This window comes from Psittacula echo (assembly GCF_963264785.1).
Source record: "Psittacula echo genome assembly, chromosome: 15".
Taxonomy (NCBI): Eukaryota; Metazoa; Chordata; class Aves; order Psittaciformes; family Psittacidae; genus Psittacula; species Psittacula echo.
This window is the reverse complement of record NC_137751.1, coordinates 6,783,511-6,796,794: the sequence shown is the minus strand read 5'-3', so window position 1 is coordinate 6,796,794 and position 13,284 is coordinate 6,783,511. Positions and strand designations below refer to the sequence as shown.

Sequence of the window (13,284 nt, the reverse complement as noted above, 5' to 3'; positions counted from 1 at the left end):
TGCCCAGTGCCAGAGTGCCAGGATTAGGGGTGTCCAGGCTGGGGGTGGGTGCAAGACGAGTGCCAGAGCCGGTGCTGAGGGGCCTGAAGCAGGACTTGGGACAACAGGGAGGGGCCCAGAGCTCGGACTGGGGTGTGAAGGACCTGGGCTGGGAGCAGGACAAGGACTACAGGGGTGTCCAGGACCTCGAGCCGGGGAGCGAGATGAACAGGACCAGGGCTGAGACCACGACCGGGACAGTGCTTTGGGCCGAGAACGGGACAGGAGGGCACTGACCACGCGGGTCAGGACCAGGGGGTGTCCAGGAGCAGGCGGGGTGCTCAGGGCTGGAACCAGACCCGGGGTGGGAAGTGCCCAGGACTCGATCGGGAATACCGGGACCAGGACCGGGGCTGTGCAGGGCTGTGCCTGTGCCTGGGCGCCGGCGGTGCGGCTGCGGGTGCGGACGCAGGTGCCGGTGCGGGGCGGTCGCGGCGGCGCTGCCGGTGCGGGGCGGGGGCGGTGCGGCCCCTCCTCCGCCGGGGCCGGGCCTGCGCCGCTTCCTGCGGAGCCGCCGGGCGCAGGGAGCAGCCGGTAGCCCCCGGCGTGCCGCGGCCCCGGGCCCCCGCCGCCCCCCGCCCCAGCCCCGCCGCAAGGCTCCCCCCCCCTTCCCCCTTTCCTCCCCCCGGCGGGCCCGGGGGTGCCGCCGCCGCCGCCCCACGCTGGCGCAGAGGCCCGGGCCCGGGCCCGCCTCGCCGCTGAGGATGTCCCGGAAGGCGCCGCGGGCGGAGGTGTGCGCCGACTGCAGCGCACCAGGTAAGGACCGGCCCCCCCGCACCCCGCGCGGACCCCGCGGCACCCCGCGGTGCTCCCCATCCGCCGCCATTGCCCCCCCCTCCAAAGAGCCTGCCTCGCACTGCCCGGTTCGGCTCCGGTACAGCCCCTCTGCACCCCGCGGTACCCCCGTGCACCCGCTCTGCATCCCCCGGGATGCGCCCACGGAGCCCTTTTTACATCTCCTGTTCCCCAGTGTGAGGCCTCTGCGTCCCCCCAGGACCCCCCCACGGTCACCCCTCTGCACCCTGCAGTGCAAACCCCAGGGACCCCCACTGCACCCTGCTTTGCCACCCAGGAGCCCTCTGATGCAACGCTTTAGTGCACCCCTTTTTCCCTCCTCCAGGAATCTCGCAGTACACCCCAAACGTGACCCCGATTCCCCCCTGAGCACCCAGTGTGCCCCCACTGCACCCACCACCCCCATGCATCACCCGCAGCCTTCGCACCCTCAGCATGGGGGCTGCTGGCGCAGGCTGGGGATTTGCCAGTGGGTGCCAGCAGCACCGAGGACACTGCAAAGGGTGGGATGGAGGGGGGGAGTACCCCACAGCACCCCACAGCCAGCACCCACACCGCCTGGATCCGTTCTTGGCGGTGGCGGCCGCGCTGCAAGCCAGAGCCTGAGCCTGGGCAAGACGATTCGCATCCCCGATGGTGCCAGTGCCCACAGCCCCCACATCAGGCACGAGCCCATGGGTGCTGCAGTGGGGCTGGATCCTATAAACCCTGCCCACAGTAGGGCCGGACCCCCCAAACCCTGCCCATGGCCACCACGGGCGTCCCCATGGCAATGAATGAACAGGGCCGAGAGTGGAGGCTCTCGCTCCGAGCCGGCCCCGGAAAGCTGCCCGCGGGCCAAGGCTGTGCCGAAATTATTCCGGCCACGTGCCAATGGCCGGATCCTGCCAGGGAAGCCGGCGGCACGCGTGGGTACGGGGCTGCCCTGCCTCCGGCACGTCCCGCATGCGGGGGGCAAGCGGGGGGCACAGGGGTGCGTGGGGCGGTGCCAGGGCTCCCTGCCGGGGCGGGGGGAAATGGAAACCAGTTTCTTCCAATCTCTTATCGCCTGGCAGCCATGTGAGGAAATGAGTTATAAAGTCCAGAGGCCGCTTCCTACCGCGCCGGGAGCACCCGCCGGGGATGTGCTGCCCGGCCCTGTGTGCTGGGGTGTCTGTGGGGTGTCCTGATCCCTCTGCCCAGGCTCCCTTGGCTGAATGCCGGCCAGCCCCAGCCCCCTGCTCACCATTGCTGGGCTGAGTGCTGGGGGTCCCGGTGCAGGGACGGAGGTGCCAGCATTCCCTTAAGCTCCATGATCCTCCCAGGATTTGGGGTGCCCCAGTGCCAGCGCTCCCTGAGCTGCTGCAGTCCCACCCGCACCCCGTCCTCCCCTGCGGTGCTTGGGATGCTGCCCTGGGGTACCCGAGATCAGCGGTGTCCCGGGCGGCCTCTCCGGCCGGCTCCCCCTGCTCGGAGCGTCCTGTTCCCGTGGGCAGCGGACAACAAGGCGCAGATGCTGCTGCGGCGGCTGCCAAGGCGCTGCCATCTGTGTGCACAGGGCTGCCAGGCACCCCCCCAGACGCCCCACCTCGGCCCCAGGGCACTGCAGCACTGCGTGACCCCAAACTGCATCACAGGGGATGAGGAGGGGGGATTTGGGACCCCACTGGGACCATTGTTGCTGGCCAGTGCTGCCACCGCCTGCTCCTCACCCTTCGGGGCACCAGCTCTGCACTTCCCTGGTGGCAGGGAGTGGGTTTGGTGTGCCTGTTGGTGCCCGTCCCACCATGGAAATGGGGTGACCCCCACACACCCCAGCTCAAGGGCACCCTTCCAGGCTGACCCCCCATCCCTGAGGACTCCCAGCACCCCAACAGCGGTCCATTGCGCTGAGAACAGGGGCTTGGGGCTCCCCCCATCTGTGTGGAGGTGTTTGTGTAGGCCCTACAAGGGGGGGTGGGGCTGGCAGAGGCTGGTGGGGTCCCCTGCAGCACCCAGGGACAGTTCAGCATCATCCATGAGAGGGGGCTGTGACCCAGCTGAGGGTCCCCAAATCGTGCCCTCGGTGCTGCTGGGAGCAGTTACAGCCCCACAGCCCCCCCACGGGGCTGGATCTCCCCCCGGCCCAGCCCCAGGACCTGTTTTTGGGGTGCGGGCGTGGGGAGCTGCCGCGAGCGGGGCCCCCGCGGGTGCCAGGGCTGGTGCCAGCGTGGGGCCGGCGCGGCGGCTCAAACAGCCCTTTGTTCCTGACGGGACACAAAGGGCTCCAGTCTGGCCGGGCTGGGGACAACGGCTGAGAATGGGGGGGGCTGGCAGTGTGGGGGGGCCATGGCACCTGACCCCAGAGCTGGGGTGCCCTGTGGGGCTGGTGTGGGGTGATGGGGCTGCAGAGCTGGCGACCACCATGGGTGGGAGCCCATGGGCTGGGGGTGCCCCTCATTGAGGGCCACATTCCCCCTTATCCAGGGCTCCCCCAAATGCCCAGCTGGGGGCCGAGGGGGTGCACAGCCTCACTGGGTGCTGCCATGACTCAGGGTGGCACTGCTTGGGGTGCTCTGCCATGGAGCTGGCATCATCTCTGCCACCAGCTGCCCTCATGGTGGGGGAGGCCAAATCCTGCCCCCCCTTTGGCTGGTGCTGGTTGCTATGGGAAACCTGTGGGTTTCCCCTGTCGATGGGCTGAGCCCCTCACTGTCACCGGGGAAACCGTTGCTATGGCAACGCATCCCCCCCCAGCAGCAGTGGGGTGGATGGGGAGGGGGCCGCATGGGGAGGGGACCCCCAGTGACATCCCCTTGTTCCACCCCGCAGACCCCGGCTGGGCGTCCATCAACCGCGGGGTGCTCATCTGCGACGAGTGCTGCAGCGTGCACCGCAGCCTGGGCCGCCACATCTCCATCGTCAAGCACCTCAGACACAGCCCCTGGCCCGCCACCCTGCTCCAGGTGGGTGCTGACCCCATGGGGACATGAGGGGGGGTCATACAGGTCATACAGGGACCCCCCCATGCCCACTGTGTCCTGCCTGTCCCCCGCAGATGGTGCACACCTTGGCGAGCAACGGGGCCAACTCCATCTGGGAGCACTCACTGCTGGATCCAGCCCAGGTTCAGAGCGGGCGCCGGAAGGCAAACCCCCAGGACAAAGTGCAGTAAGTGCCCCCCGTGCCGTGGGGAGGGGGTCAGTGCTGGCCAGGCACCCCCCCTTCACCCCACAACCTGTTCCAGCCCCACCAAGTCAGAGTTCATCCGCGCCAAGTACCAGATGCTGGCCTTCGTCCACAAGCTGCCGTGCCGGGATGACGATGGTGTCACTGCCAAGGACCTCAGCAAGGTGGGGTGTGGGTGCAGGGCCCCCCCCCTTGGTGCTGGAGACAGATTTGCCCCCCTTACTCCTCTCCTCTGCAGCAATTGCATTCGAGCGTGCGGACGGGCAACCTGGAGACGTGCCTGCGCCTGCTGTCGCTGGGCGCACAGGCCAACTTCTTCCACCCGGTGAGCACTGGTGGGGCTGGGGATGGTGCTGGGATTTGAGGGGGGTTCCGGGCCCCCATCCCATGGGCTGGATGCGGGGCTGATGCTGCCCATGCCCGCAGGAGAAAGGCACCACACCACTGCACGTGGCGGCCAAGGCCGGCCAGATCCTGCAGGCAGAGCTGCTGGTGGTCTACGGCGCCGACCCCGGGGCACCCGATGTGAACGGCCGGACCCCCATTGACTATGCCAGGTGAGGATGGGGAATGGGGGGGGGGTACCCTCTGCCTGCACCCCCATAGGGTGTGCATCACCCCTGCCCATCCTCTCACAGGCAGGCAGCCCAGCACGAGCTGGCGGAGCGGCTGGTGGAGTGCCAGTACGAGCTGACCGACCGGCTGGCCTTCTACCTCTGCGGCAGGAAGCCAGGTGAGCATGGGGGTCCCGGGGGGGTGGTTAACCCGGGGAGGGGGGGAGCACAGGGCTCTGCTCACCTCCCCTCTCTTTGCTCAGACCACAAGAACGGGCACTACATCATCCCGCAGATGGCCGATAGGTGAGTGCCCCGTGCCCATAACCCCGCTGCCCCGTCCCATGTCCCCCCCGGTGTCCCCACTGGGCTGAAGGGGGGGACCGCGGTCACCTCCCTGTGACTGGCTCTGGAGCATCCTTTGGGGGGTGTAACGGGGGGTCCGCGTGCCCGCGCGTTTAACATCCGCCTTTATCCTGTTCTTCCCTCCGCTGCCTTCTCCGGAGCGCAGGGTGCGCCCAAAGTGCATGGCACAGAGGTATTGTCTGCTTGGCTCTGGGGGTCCCCCAGTGCCACTGGCATGGGTCCCCCCTGCCCAGCCTGCAGGGCACCAAGGGAGGGGGGGTCCTGCTCGCCCTTGGCCACCTCATCCCCGTGTGCCTGCTCGCCAGCCCTTGGGGGGGGTCCTGGTCCTAGTGGGGTGTAGTTGGGGACTTTTAGTGGGGACAGAACAGGGATAACCTCAGTGTCTTCCCCTTTCTCTGCACACCCCCAGCCTGGACCTCTCTGAGCTGGCCAAGGCAGCCAAGAAGAAGCTGCAAGCGGTGAGTTGGAGCCAGGACAGGGCTTTGTGGGGGGGGTCCTATCCGCTCCCCCTATCCCGCTTGACGCCATTCCCTGTTCCCGCTGCAGCTCAGCAACCGCCTGTTCGAGGAGCTGGCCATGGATGTGTATGATGAGGTGGACCGGCGGGAGAACGACGCGGGTGAGCCGGGGGGGGGCGCAGGGAGAACCCCCTCAGGGCTGGGGCGGGCGTCCCGGCGCGGGGAGGAGCAGGCGGTGGGGCCAGGGCTGAGCCCAGCGCTCCCCCCGATCCGGATGCGTCCGCAGGGACCGCAGGCCCCTCCTTCCTCATTCCTCCGGCCGGGGAGGGTTTCTCGGTGCAAGGGGCCGCTGCTGGGTGCCGGGGCTTGGGGTGCTGCTGGAGGTGGGTGCCGGGACCCCCCGGGGATGAGGGCACAGCCTGGAGGGTGCCCTTGAGCTGGGGGGGGTGGCGGGGTGGCGGTCACCCCATTTCTATGGTGAGTGGGCACCGATAAGGGTGCCAGACCCCCTGCCTGACACATGGGGAGTGCAGAACGGGTGCCCCAAAGGCTAAGGAGTGGGGGGGGTTGTACTGGGGGGGTCCCCAGCCCTGCGGGGAGGCTGGGGAAGGCGATTCCCGTCATCCCGGCCGGGCTCCGCTCCCAGCCCAAGCCTGGCTCTGCGCCCGCGCCTGCGTCCTGCCTGCCCCGCTGCCAGCCCCAGGCTGCGGCTTGCTCCAGAGGTGGGGGTCCGGTCCTTGTAGCCCCCCGTTGGGGGTCTGAGCCCGCTGCCTGCCCGCAGTGTGGCTGACGACACAGAACCACAGCACGTTGGTGACGGAGCGCAGCGCCGTGCCTTTCCTGCCCGTCAACCCCGAGTACTCGGCCACACGCAACCAGGTGAGCCCCGTCCAAAGCCCTGTGCCCCCCCCAGCCCCTTGCACCCAGAGTCCTGCTCACTCCCTTCTCCCCCCCGTCCCCTCCCAGGGCCGTCAGAAGCTGGCCAGGTTCAACGCCAGGGAATTTGCCACTTTGCTCATTGACATCCTTGGGGAAGCCAAGCGCCGGCAGCAAGGGAAGAGTCTGCTGAGCCCCACAGGTGAGGGATGGGGGGGAGCAGCGATGGGGGCAGCTGAGCATCTCCCCTCTGTCCTGTGCTCAGCACCCCCTTTGCCCTCCCCTAGACGCCCTCGACTACTCGCTGCGCAGCCAGAGTGACCAGGATGACCAGCACGACTACGACAGCGTCGCCTCCGACGAGGATACGGACCAGGAGCTGCTGCGCAACGCGTCCCGCAACAACCGTGCCCGGGTGAGCCTGGATCCCCATCCCGGACCACAACCCTAGCGCTGGGATTCTGTTACTGAGCCTGTGTCCCCATAGAGCATGGATTCCTCCGACCTCTCGGACGGCCCCATCACGCTGCAGGAGTACCTGGAGGTGAAGAAGGCTCTGGCTGCCTCTGAAGCCAAGGTGCAGCAGCTGATGAAGGTGAACAACAGCCTGAGCGATGAGCTGCGCCGGCTGCAGCGCGAGGTGGGTGCAGGACCAGCAGGACCCTTCCTTTGTTATACCCCATCCTTGCCATGACCCCTCCTCACTGATGCCTCCCGTCCTTGGCTGCAGATCCACAAGCTGCAGGCAGAGAACACGCAGATCCGGCAGCAGTCTGGTCCCGCGCACCCAGCCCCGGCTCCCAGCGAGCGGCCGGAGCACGGGCACCCCCCGGGCACGGCCCCCCCACTCCGCCGGGACCGCCAGGCCTTCTCCATGTATGAGCCGGGCTCGGCACTGAAGCCCTTTGGGCAGCCGGTGGAGGAGCTGGTGACCCGGCTGCAGCCCTTTGGGGCTGGGGTGAGTGTGCTGGGACAGGAGGGGGGGGGTTGGGGCACTGGGTCCTGTCCCCACAGGGCCATAACCTTTCGTGTGCCAGCAGGAGGTGGAGGATGAGGCTCTGTACTCCATGCACATCCCGGCCAGCGTGTACCGGGTAAGGGGGCTGCGGTGGGGACTGCTCCTGCATGGGTTGTGGTGGCTGTGTCTGTCCTGGGATGTGGCCTCTCGAATGTCCGGTTCCCCTAGATCAGGCTGGGACATCCCCAAGGAACAGCAGCCATGGGATGTTCCTGCATGCAGGGAGCGGTGTCCCCTGTGCTCATCCTCTCCTGCACGTCACCAGGGTTTGCTCCAGACCCCTCTGCATCCTGTTCAGTGCTGGTTTACCCTTTTTATCCCCCTCCAGATCCGGAAAGGTCCGTCTGCCTCCTCGGTGCCCTTTCCCCCATCCTCCCCGCTGCTCTCCTGCCCGCCTGATGGTGCCCGGCACATGGTGATGTACTGGGAGAGGGGAAGCTCTTGGGGTGGGGAGACCCCAATCCCTGTGCTGGGATGGAGCTGGGCAGGGCTTGACGCTACTCCTCTCCCCTGCAGAGCAAGCTGGACCGGCACGGCAGTGGCACCGACAGCGACTATGACAACACGCAGGCGGGTGAGGTCCTGATCAGGTGAGTTCCGGGGCCGGGGGACACATGGACACAGGGACACGGGGCTGACACTGACCCGGCTACGTTGGTCGATCCCTGCAGCATGGAGGGGAAGCGGTTTGTGGAGCTGAGCAAGGACGAGGACTTCCCGCATGAGCTGGACCCGCTGGACGGGGAGCTGGACCCGGGGCTGCCCAGCACGGAGGACGTGATCCTCAAAACCGAGCAGGTCACCAAGAACATCCAGGAGCTGCTGCGGGCGGCGCAGGAGTCCAAGCACGACAGGTAGGGCTGGGGCACGGCCTCAGGGCTGCATTCCCATGGGTGGGAGTTATTGTATCCCCCCGTGCTCACCCCTTCTCCTTGCTCCCAGCTTCATGCCCTGCTCGGAGAAGATCCACTCGGCTGTGACGGAGATGGCATCGCTGTTCCCCAAGGTGGAAAGGGGTTTGGCTGGGGGGTCCCCACAAGGCACCGATTCCCCCTGGTACGGATCCTGATGCTTCCTTTACCCCTTTACAGAAGCCAGCACTGGAGACGGTGCGGAGCTCGCTGCGGCTGCTCAACGCCAGCGCCTACCGCCTGCAGAGCGAGTGCCGCAAGACCGTGCCCCCCGAGCCGGGCGCCGCCGTGGACTACCAGCTCCTGACGCAGCAGGTCATCCAGTGTGCCTACGACATCGCCAAGGCCGCCAAGCAGCTGGTCACCATCACCACCCGCGAGAAGAAGCAGTGAGCACCGGCCCGCGCCCCCCCTCCACTCTCTTCTTGTCTCTCCTTCCCCTCTGGCACCTGGGGTGAGCGCAGCTGCACATGGCCTTTAGCCCATGGGGAGCCAGGGTGTGGGGTGAGCTCCCCCCCTGTGCCCCCCACGCCACTGAGGTGCTGGGGGTAGGTGCCCACATCCCCCTGTACAGCCCCTGGTTGCACCTAACTTATCCTGTACATAGCCTGTGTCTGTGGCGGCGGTGGCCATGTACCCCCCGAACCCTCCCCAGAGAGCCCCTCGCCGGGCGGCCGGTACCCCCGGGGCCACCCGCAGCGTTAACACTGGACCGGGGCACCCATGGGGACCCCATCCCTGGGTGTCCTGCCCCCCTTTTCCCCCACTGGGGCCGCGCTCCCTACTGTAAGATGTGTCCTTGTACATTTGTATCAATAAAGGTGTGAGCATTGCACGGGCACCCGGCTCCTGCGGCGATGGGGGGGGTTATGGCTGCAATGGGATTTGCCCCCCCCCCCGGCACCAGGCAGTGCTCAGCCACGTGTCCCTCCTGTTTCACCCAGTCCCCTTGGCCCCGGCTGGCCGCGGTCACGCCAGCCCCGGCACAGCCCCGCTGGCCCCAGCACGGCCCCACCGCTTGCCCAGCCCCGGGGCTGGGCTTCTCCCAGCACGGCCCCGCCACTGCTCCCGCACCCGCCGAGCACCGGGGCTGCCGCCCGCCACCTCCATGGTGTCCCCAGAGGGGTTGGTGGCCGCAGCCGCGGTGCTCATGGGTCTGGGCCTCCTGGCCTTGTGCCTTTGGGCAGGGAGGGTGGAGCTGGCTGGAGCCTGGGGAGAAGAGGAGGAGGAGGAGGAAGAGGAGGGGATCCTCTTCATCACCGAGGATGGCTGCGGGCGCTGCCGGCTGCTCTGCAAGCCCTCGGCGCTGGCCCAGCACTTGGTGCGGAGCTTGCGGCGGTCGGTGGCGCTGCGGGGTGGCCACTGGCCATGGCCACGCTGGCCCCGGCTCCAGATGCTGCAGCAGCTCCTGCAGCCGCCCGAGCCGGAGCCGGTGGTGGCCAGGGAGCTCCTGCAGATGCCGGACACTGGACTGGTGGCCCTGGACTGGTTGGTGGGGCCGTGGGGGGCTGCGGGGGGTGGTGGCTCCAGCCCGGTGCTGCTGCTCATCCCCAACGCCGCCGGGAAGGTGACGGGGGGGCTGCTGCAGCTGGGGCTGCGGGCGCTGGAGAGGGGCTTCACCCCCGTCATCTTCAACCGCCGGGGGCACAACGGCTGCCCCCTGACCACCCCCCGGCTCCAGCCCTTCGGGGACCCCCGGGACCTGCGGGAGGCCATCACCTACCTGCGGTGCCGGCACCCCAATGCCCCGCTGCTGGCCGTCAGCGAGGGCTCGGGCTCGGGGCTGCTGCTCGCCTACCTGGGGGAGAGCGGCTCCTCCAGCCGCCTGGCCGCCGCCGCCTGCATCTCCCCCATTTTCCGTGGCCGGGACTGGTTTGAGGCCGGGCTGCCCTGGCTCTACGAGTGGCCGCTGCTCCTGCACCTCAAGCAGGGACTCAGCAGGTCAGTGGGGTCCTTTGGTTCTGGGGAGGGGGTACCCGGGAGCCCTTGGGGGGTGCATGCAATGGGTGCTGCTGGCGGTACGTGGAGCCCCAGCGCGGGGACAGAGGTGCTGAGAGCAGCAAAATGTGCTGGTTAATGAACACCAGCCTGCAGCCGGCTGCCACGGGGCCACCATGCGCTGCCCGGCCCGGCTGGGGCTGAGCGCAGGGGTCTCTGGGGTGAGAGATGTCACCAGGAGGGTGGGTTGGCAAAGCCCCTGTGCTGTGCTGGACCTTGGGGGGGCTGAGCAGGGCTGGGCACCTCCTCCTCTGCACCCAACCCAACCCTGTGGGGCTTTGGGGGGGGGCTATGACCACCTACCCCAAGGGTCTTGGGTTCCTCTTGCCGAGACCACCACAGGGGCAAGGATAGGAGATAAACTGCCCCATGACAAGGCCTTGAGCAAGTGGCACCTCCCTGGGTGCTGCTGAGACCCTGGAGGGGGCAAAAGGGTCCTGATGGTGGGCAAATGAGGGCTACCCCCCAAAAAATGCGGGTAAACCTTAAAACATTAGGGGGGGACTTAATCCTCAGCAAAGCCTGGGTGGTGCAACAGGCCCCTGACTTACTACAGGGGTGTGGGGGGTACTGGGGAGGGGTGGGAGGCTGTTGGCCTCGTTGGGGGGGTTTGGCAGCACGGTGTTCCCCCCCTATTTCCCAATACCCATTGCAACTGCTGCTGTCATGGCAACAGAGCGCCGGCTGCCTCCCGTTGCCATGGTACCGGCGCTGGCACAGGATGCACTGCGGGGACCCCGCCCCAGCTTTGGGCTGGGGACCCCGAAACCAGCTCCAGCAGCAGGAAGGGGCTGCAGGTCCCCCCCACTCCCTGCATGCAGGGCCATGGCCACAACCCACCAAGGCGGATGCATCCAACCCATCCCTGCAGGTACTCAAGGTCCTTGGCCGAGGTGGTGGACATGGAGAAGCTGCTGCGCAGCCGCTCGCTGCGCGACCTGGAGGAGACCCTCTTCTGCGGCACCAAGCCCCGTCCCACGAGCTGGGAGGCCTATTGGGACCGCAACGAGCCCCTGCGCGACGCGGACGAGGCAGCCGTGCCCGTGCTGTGCCTCTGCAGCGCCGATGACCCCGTGCGCGGCGCCGCCGCTCGCAGCCTGCCCCTGGAGCTCTTCCGCACCAGCCCCTACTTCTTCCTGCTGCTGACCCCCCGTGGGGGACACTGCGGCTTCCCCCAGCGGGACCCGGGGCGCTGCTGGGGGCACGAGGCCGTGCTCGAGTACTTCAGGGCCATGGCAGAGTTCCTGCGGGCAGAGGAGCGCAGGAAGGGGCTGCCGCGGCCACGCAGGTTGGGGGGTCCCATTGTGGAGCCCCCCATCTTTACATGGCAACGGTCCTACACCCGGTAACCCGCTGTGGGTAAGGGGAGGCTGAGGAAGGCAGGCAGACACTCCGTGTACTAAAATTACTTTATTACAGTTGATTTTTTTTGTTGTTTTTAACATTTCCTTTGCTATGATACAAAGGATACTTACAAACAAAATATTACATATGACCTTATTGGGGTTTTCCTTTCTCTTATCTTTTTTTTTTCTTCTTTTTTTTTTTTTTTTTTCTGACAACTCGGTAACAGCTTTTTTTGTCTTTTTTTTTTTTTAAATGCACAATCTATACAATTAATACAGGTTATATAGGAGCTATAATGTATGTTGAACCAGAAGAATACCAGAATACTGACAATATACTGTACATTAAGCCTTACCAGTTAGTGCTCGTGGCATTTTCTACCAGAAGGAAAACGCACACCTGTAGGTTCACTCATACCAGCTGGTGCTACCAGACACGGAAGCAGGAAAGGAGTTTTTAATTCCCCATGTTCAATCCTTCGTGGGCCCATCACCATGGCGCTGGGCCTGGAAACCTCAGACCAGTGTTCATAGTAAAACAGCAGATATGTGTGTGTGGTTGGTTAATCGCTAATGCTCTCTGGCACCGACAAAACCCACGTGGCACCTGGGGTTTGCTAGAGCTGGGTGATGCCACAGCGCTGGGCGAGCTCTTGGTGGTGAGCTGGGACCTCCGGATGGAGGGGGAGAGGAAGAGGAAGAGGAGAAGGAGGAGAGGAAAAGCAGCAAGAGCCTTTGCTGTCCGAGGCAGCTCTCGGGGTTGTGCACATGGACAGGGTCGGAGCTGCCTCGTGGTTACCTGCTCGCCAGGAAAGGCTGGCGCTTGTTTCGCAGCCAAAGCAGCGGTGTGGCTACAGGTGTGCCCTTCCCCTCCTCCCGCACTGATAAGGTTCTAGTTTTGTTTTGTTTTACCTAGTTTTCTTCTTTGTTTTTCAAAGCAATCAGCAAGTGAAGCGCCTCTGAGCTGACTGGCAAAAAGACCTGGCATTTGTGAATGGAAAAAGAGCCATCCCCTTCCTCCCACCCACTGCATCCCAGCCCGGAAAAACCCCAACCTGGTGGTGGAAGAAGGGAAAAAAGAACACACCAGGGGTGGAGGAGAGGAAGGGGAAGGGGGGAACAGGTTGGAAAATACCAGGTTTGAGTTCATATTTCCTTGACTTCACACAATGCTTGTGCAAAAAAAAGAAACACACACCCCCCCCGCTGTCCCAACCAAACAAAAACCAAACCCAGAAACATGCTGGAAATAATGAGAACAAATGGAAAAGTAATATATAAAATTAAAAATATAAATAGGATGTCTGGCTGACTGGTAGAAGAATAGGTCATTTAGGTTACAAAAAGGAATATACATTCAAGAGGCTCTGAACCCAGTCGGGTAACTGATGTTAAACTTGTGTTAATAGTTAGGCTAGAATTCTCAAGTTTGTCTTTAAAATTCTTCACAATACAAGCAAGCTATTTGTAAAAAATATACACTATACACACCTCACACAGCTTCTCCTATCCGTATCACACACATCCCATCCTCCAAACCACGGGGGATCCCACACTGAGGGACACGAGGTCCCTCCTTCCCGACCCACTGGTGTCGGTGCTGGTGGGGCAGCGATGGCTGCGTTGCCCCGGGCAGGTCTCTCTCTTCCTCCACCTCCTCCCCACAACCTTCTCAAGCATTTATACAAGTCACCAAAGGGCTGTAGCCTTTTTATGTTATACACACTTCACTTTGCAACGTTAATTATTTACATCAGGGCTGACCCTCCCTCCCCA

The 13,284-nt window shown here is 65.0% G+C and overlaps 2 protein-coding genes across 5 annotated transcripts; both read left to right on the top strand.

Moving 5' to 3' along the window:
- Positions 1 to 743: 743 nt before the first annotated feature.
- GIT1 (GIT ArfGAP 1) lies at positions 744 to 8,718 on the top strand (the record flags this gene model as incomplete). 4 transcript variants are annotated; one of them, XM_080630341.1, is made up of 22 exons in its annotated part: positions 744 to 795; positions 3,625 to 3,758; positions 3,851 to 3,963; positions 4,040 to 4,145; positions 4,220 to 4,306; positions 4,408 to 4,538; positions 4,620 to 4,714; positions 4,799 to 4,841; positions 5,047 to 5,073; positions 5,311 to 5,359; positions 5,448 to 5,520; positions 6,141 to 6,238; positions 6,326 to 6,437; positions 6,523 to 6,650; positions 6,723 to 6,875; positions 6,966 to 7,193; positions 7,276 to 7,329; positions 7,582 to 7,668; positions 7,770 to 7,843; positions 7,925 to 8,107; positions 8,196 to 8,259; positions 8,345 to 8,718. In XM_080630341.1, the coding sequence occupies 22 exons, from the start codon at positions 744 to 746 to the stop codon at positions 8,555 to 8,557; spliced, it is 2,304 nt and encodes a 767-aa protein (XP_080486467.1). In that variant the 3' UTR covers positions 8,558 to 8,718. The 4 variants fall into 4 exon arrangements, with proteins under 4 accessions (XP_080486467.1, XP_080486468.1, XP_080486469.1 ...); XM_080630342.1 differs by lacking the exon at positions 5,047 to 5,073; XM_080630343.1 differs by lacking the exon at positions 5,047 to 5,073 and having other exon boundaries at positions 7,582 to 7,673; positions 7,772 to 7,843.
- A 554-nt stretch (positions 8,719 to 9,272) lies between these two features.
- On the top strand, positions 9,273 to 13,255 carry ABHD15 (abhydrolase domain containing 15; the record flags this gene model as incomplete). Its single annotated transcript, XM_080630125.1, has 2 exons — positions 9,273 to 10,105; positions 11,034 to 13,255. 2 exons carry the CDS (start codon positions 9,273 to 9,275, stop codon positions 11,509 to 11,511), a joined length of 1,311 nt encoding a protein of 436 aa, XP_080486251.1. The 3' UTR covers positions 11,512 to 13,255.
- Between the last annotated feature and the right edge of the window lie 29 nt (positions 13,256 to 13,284).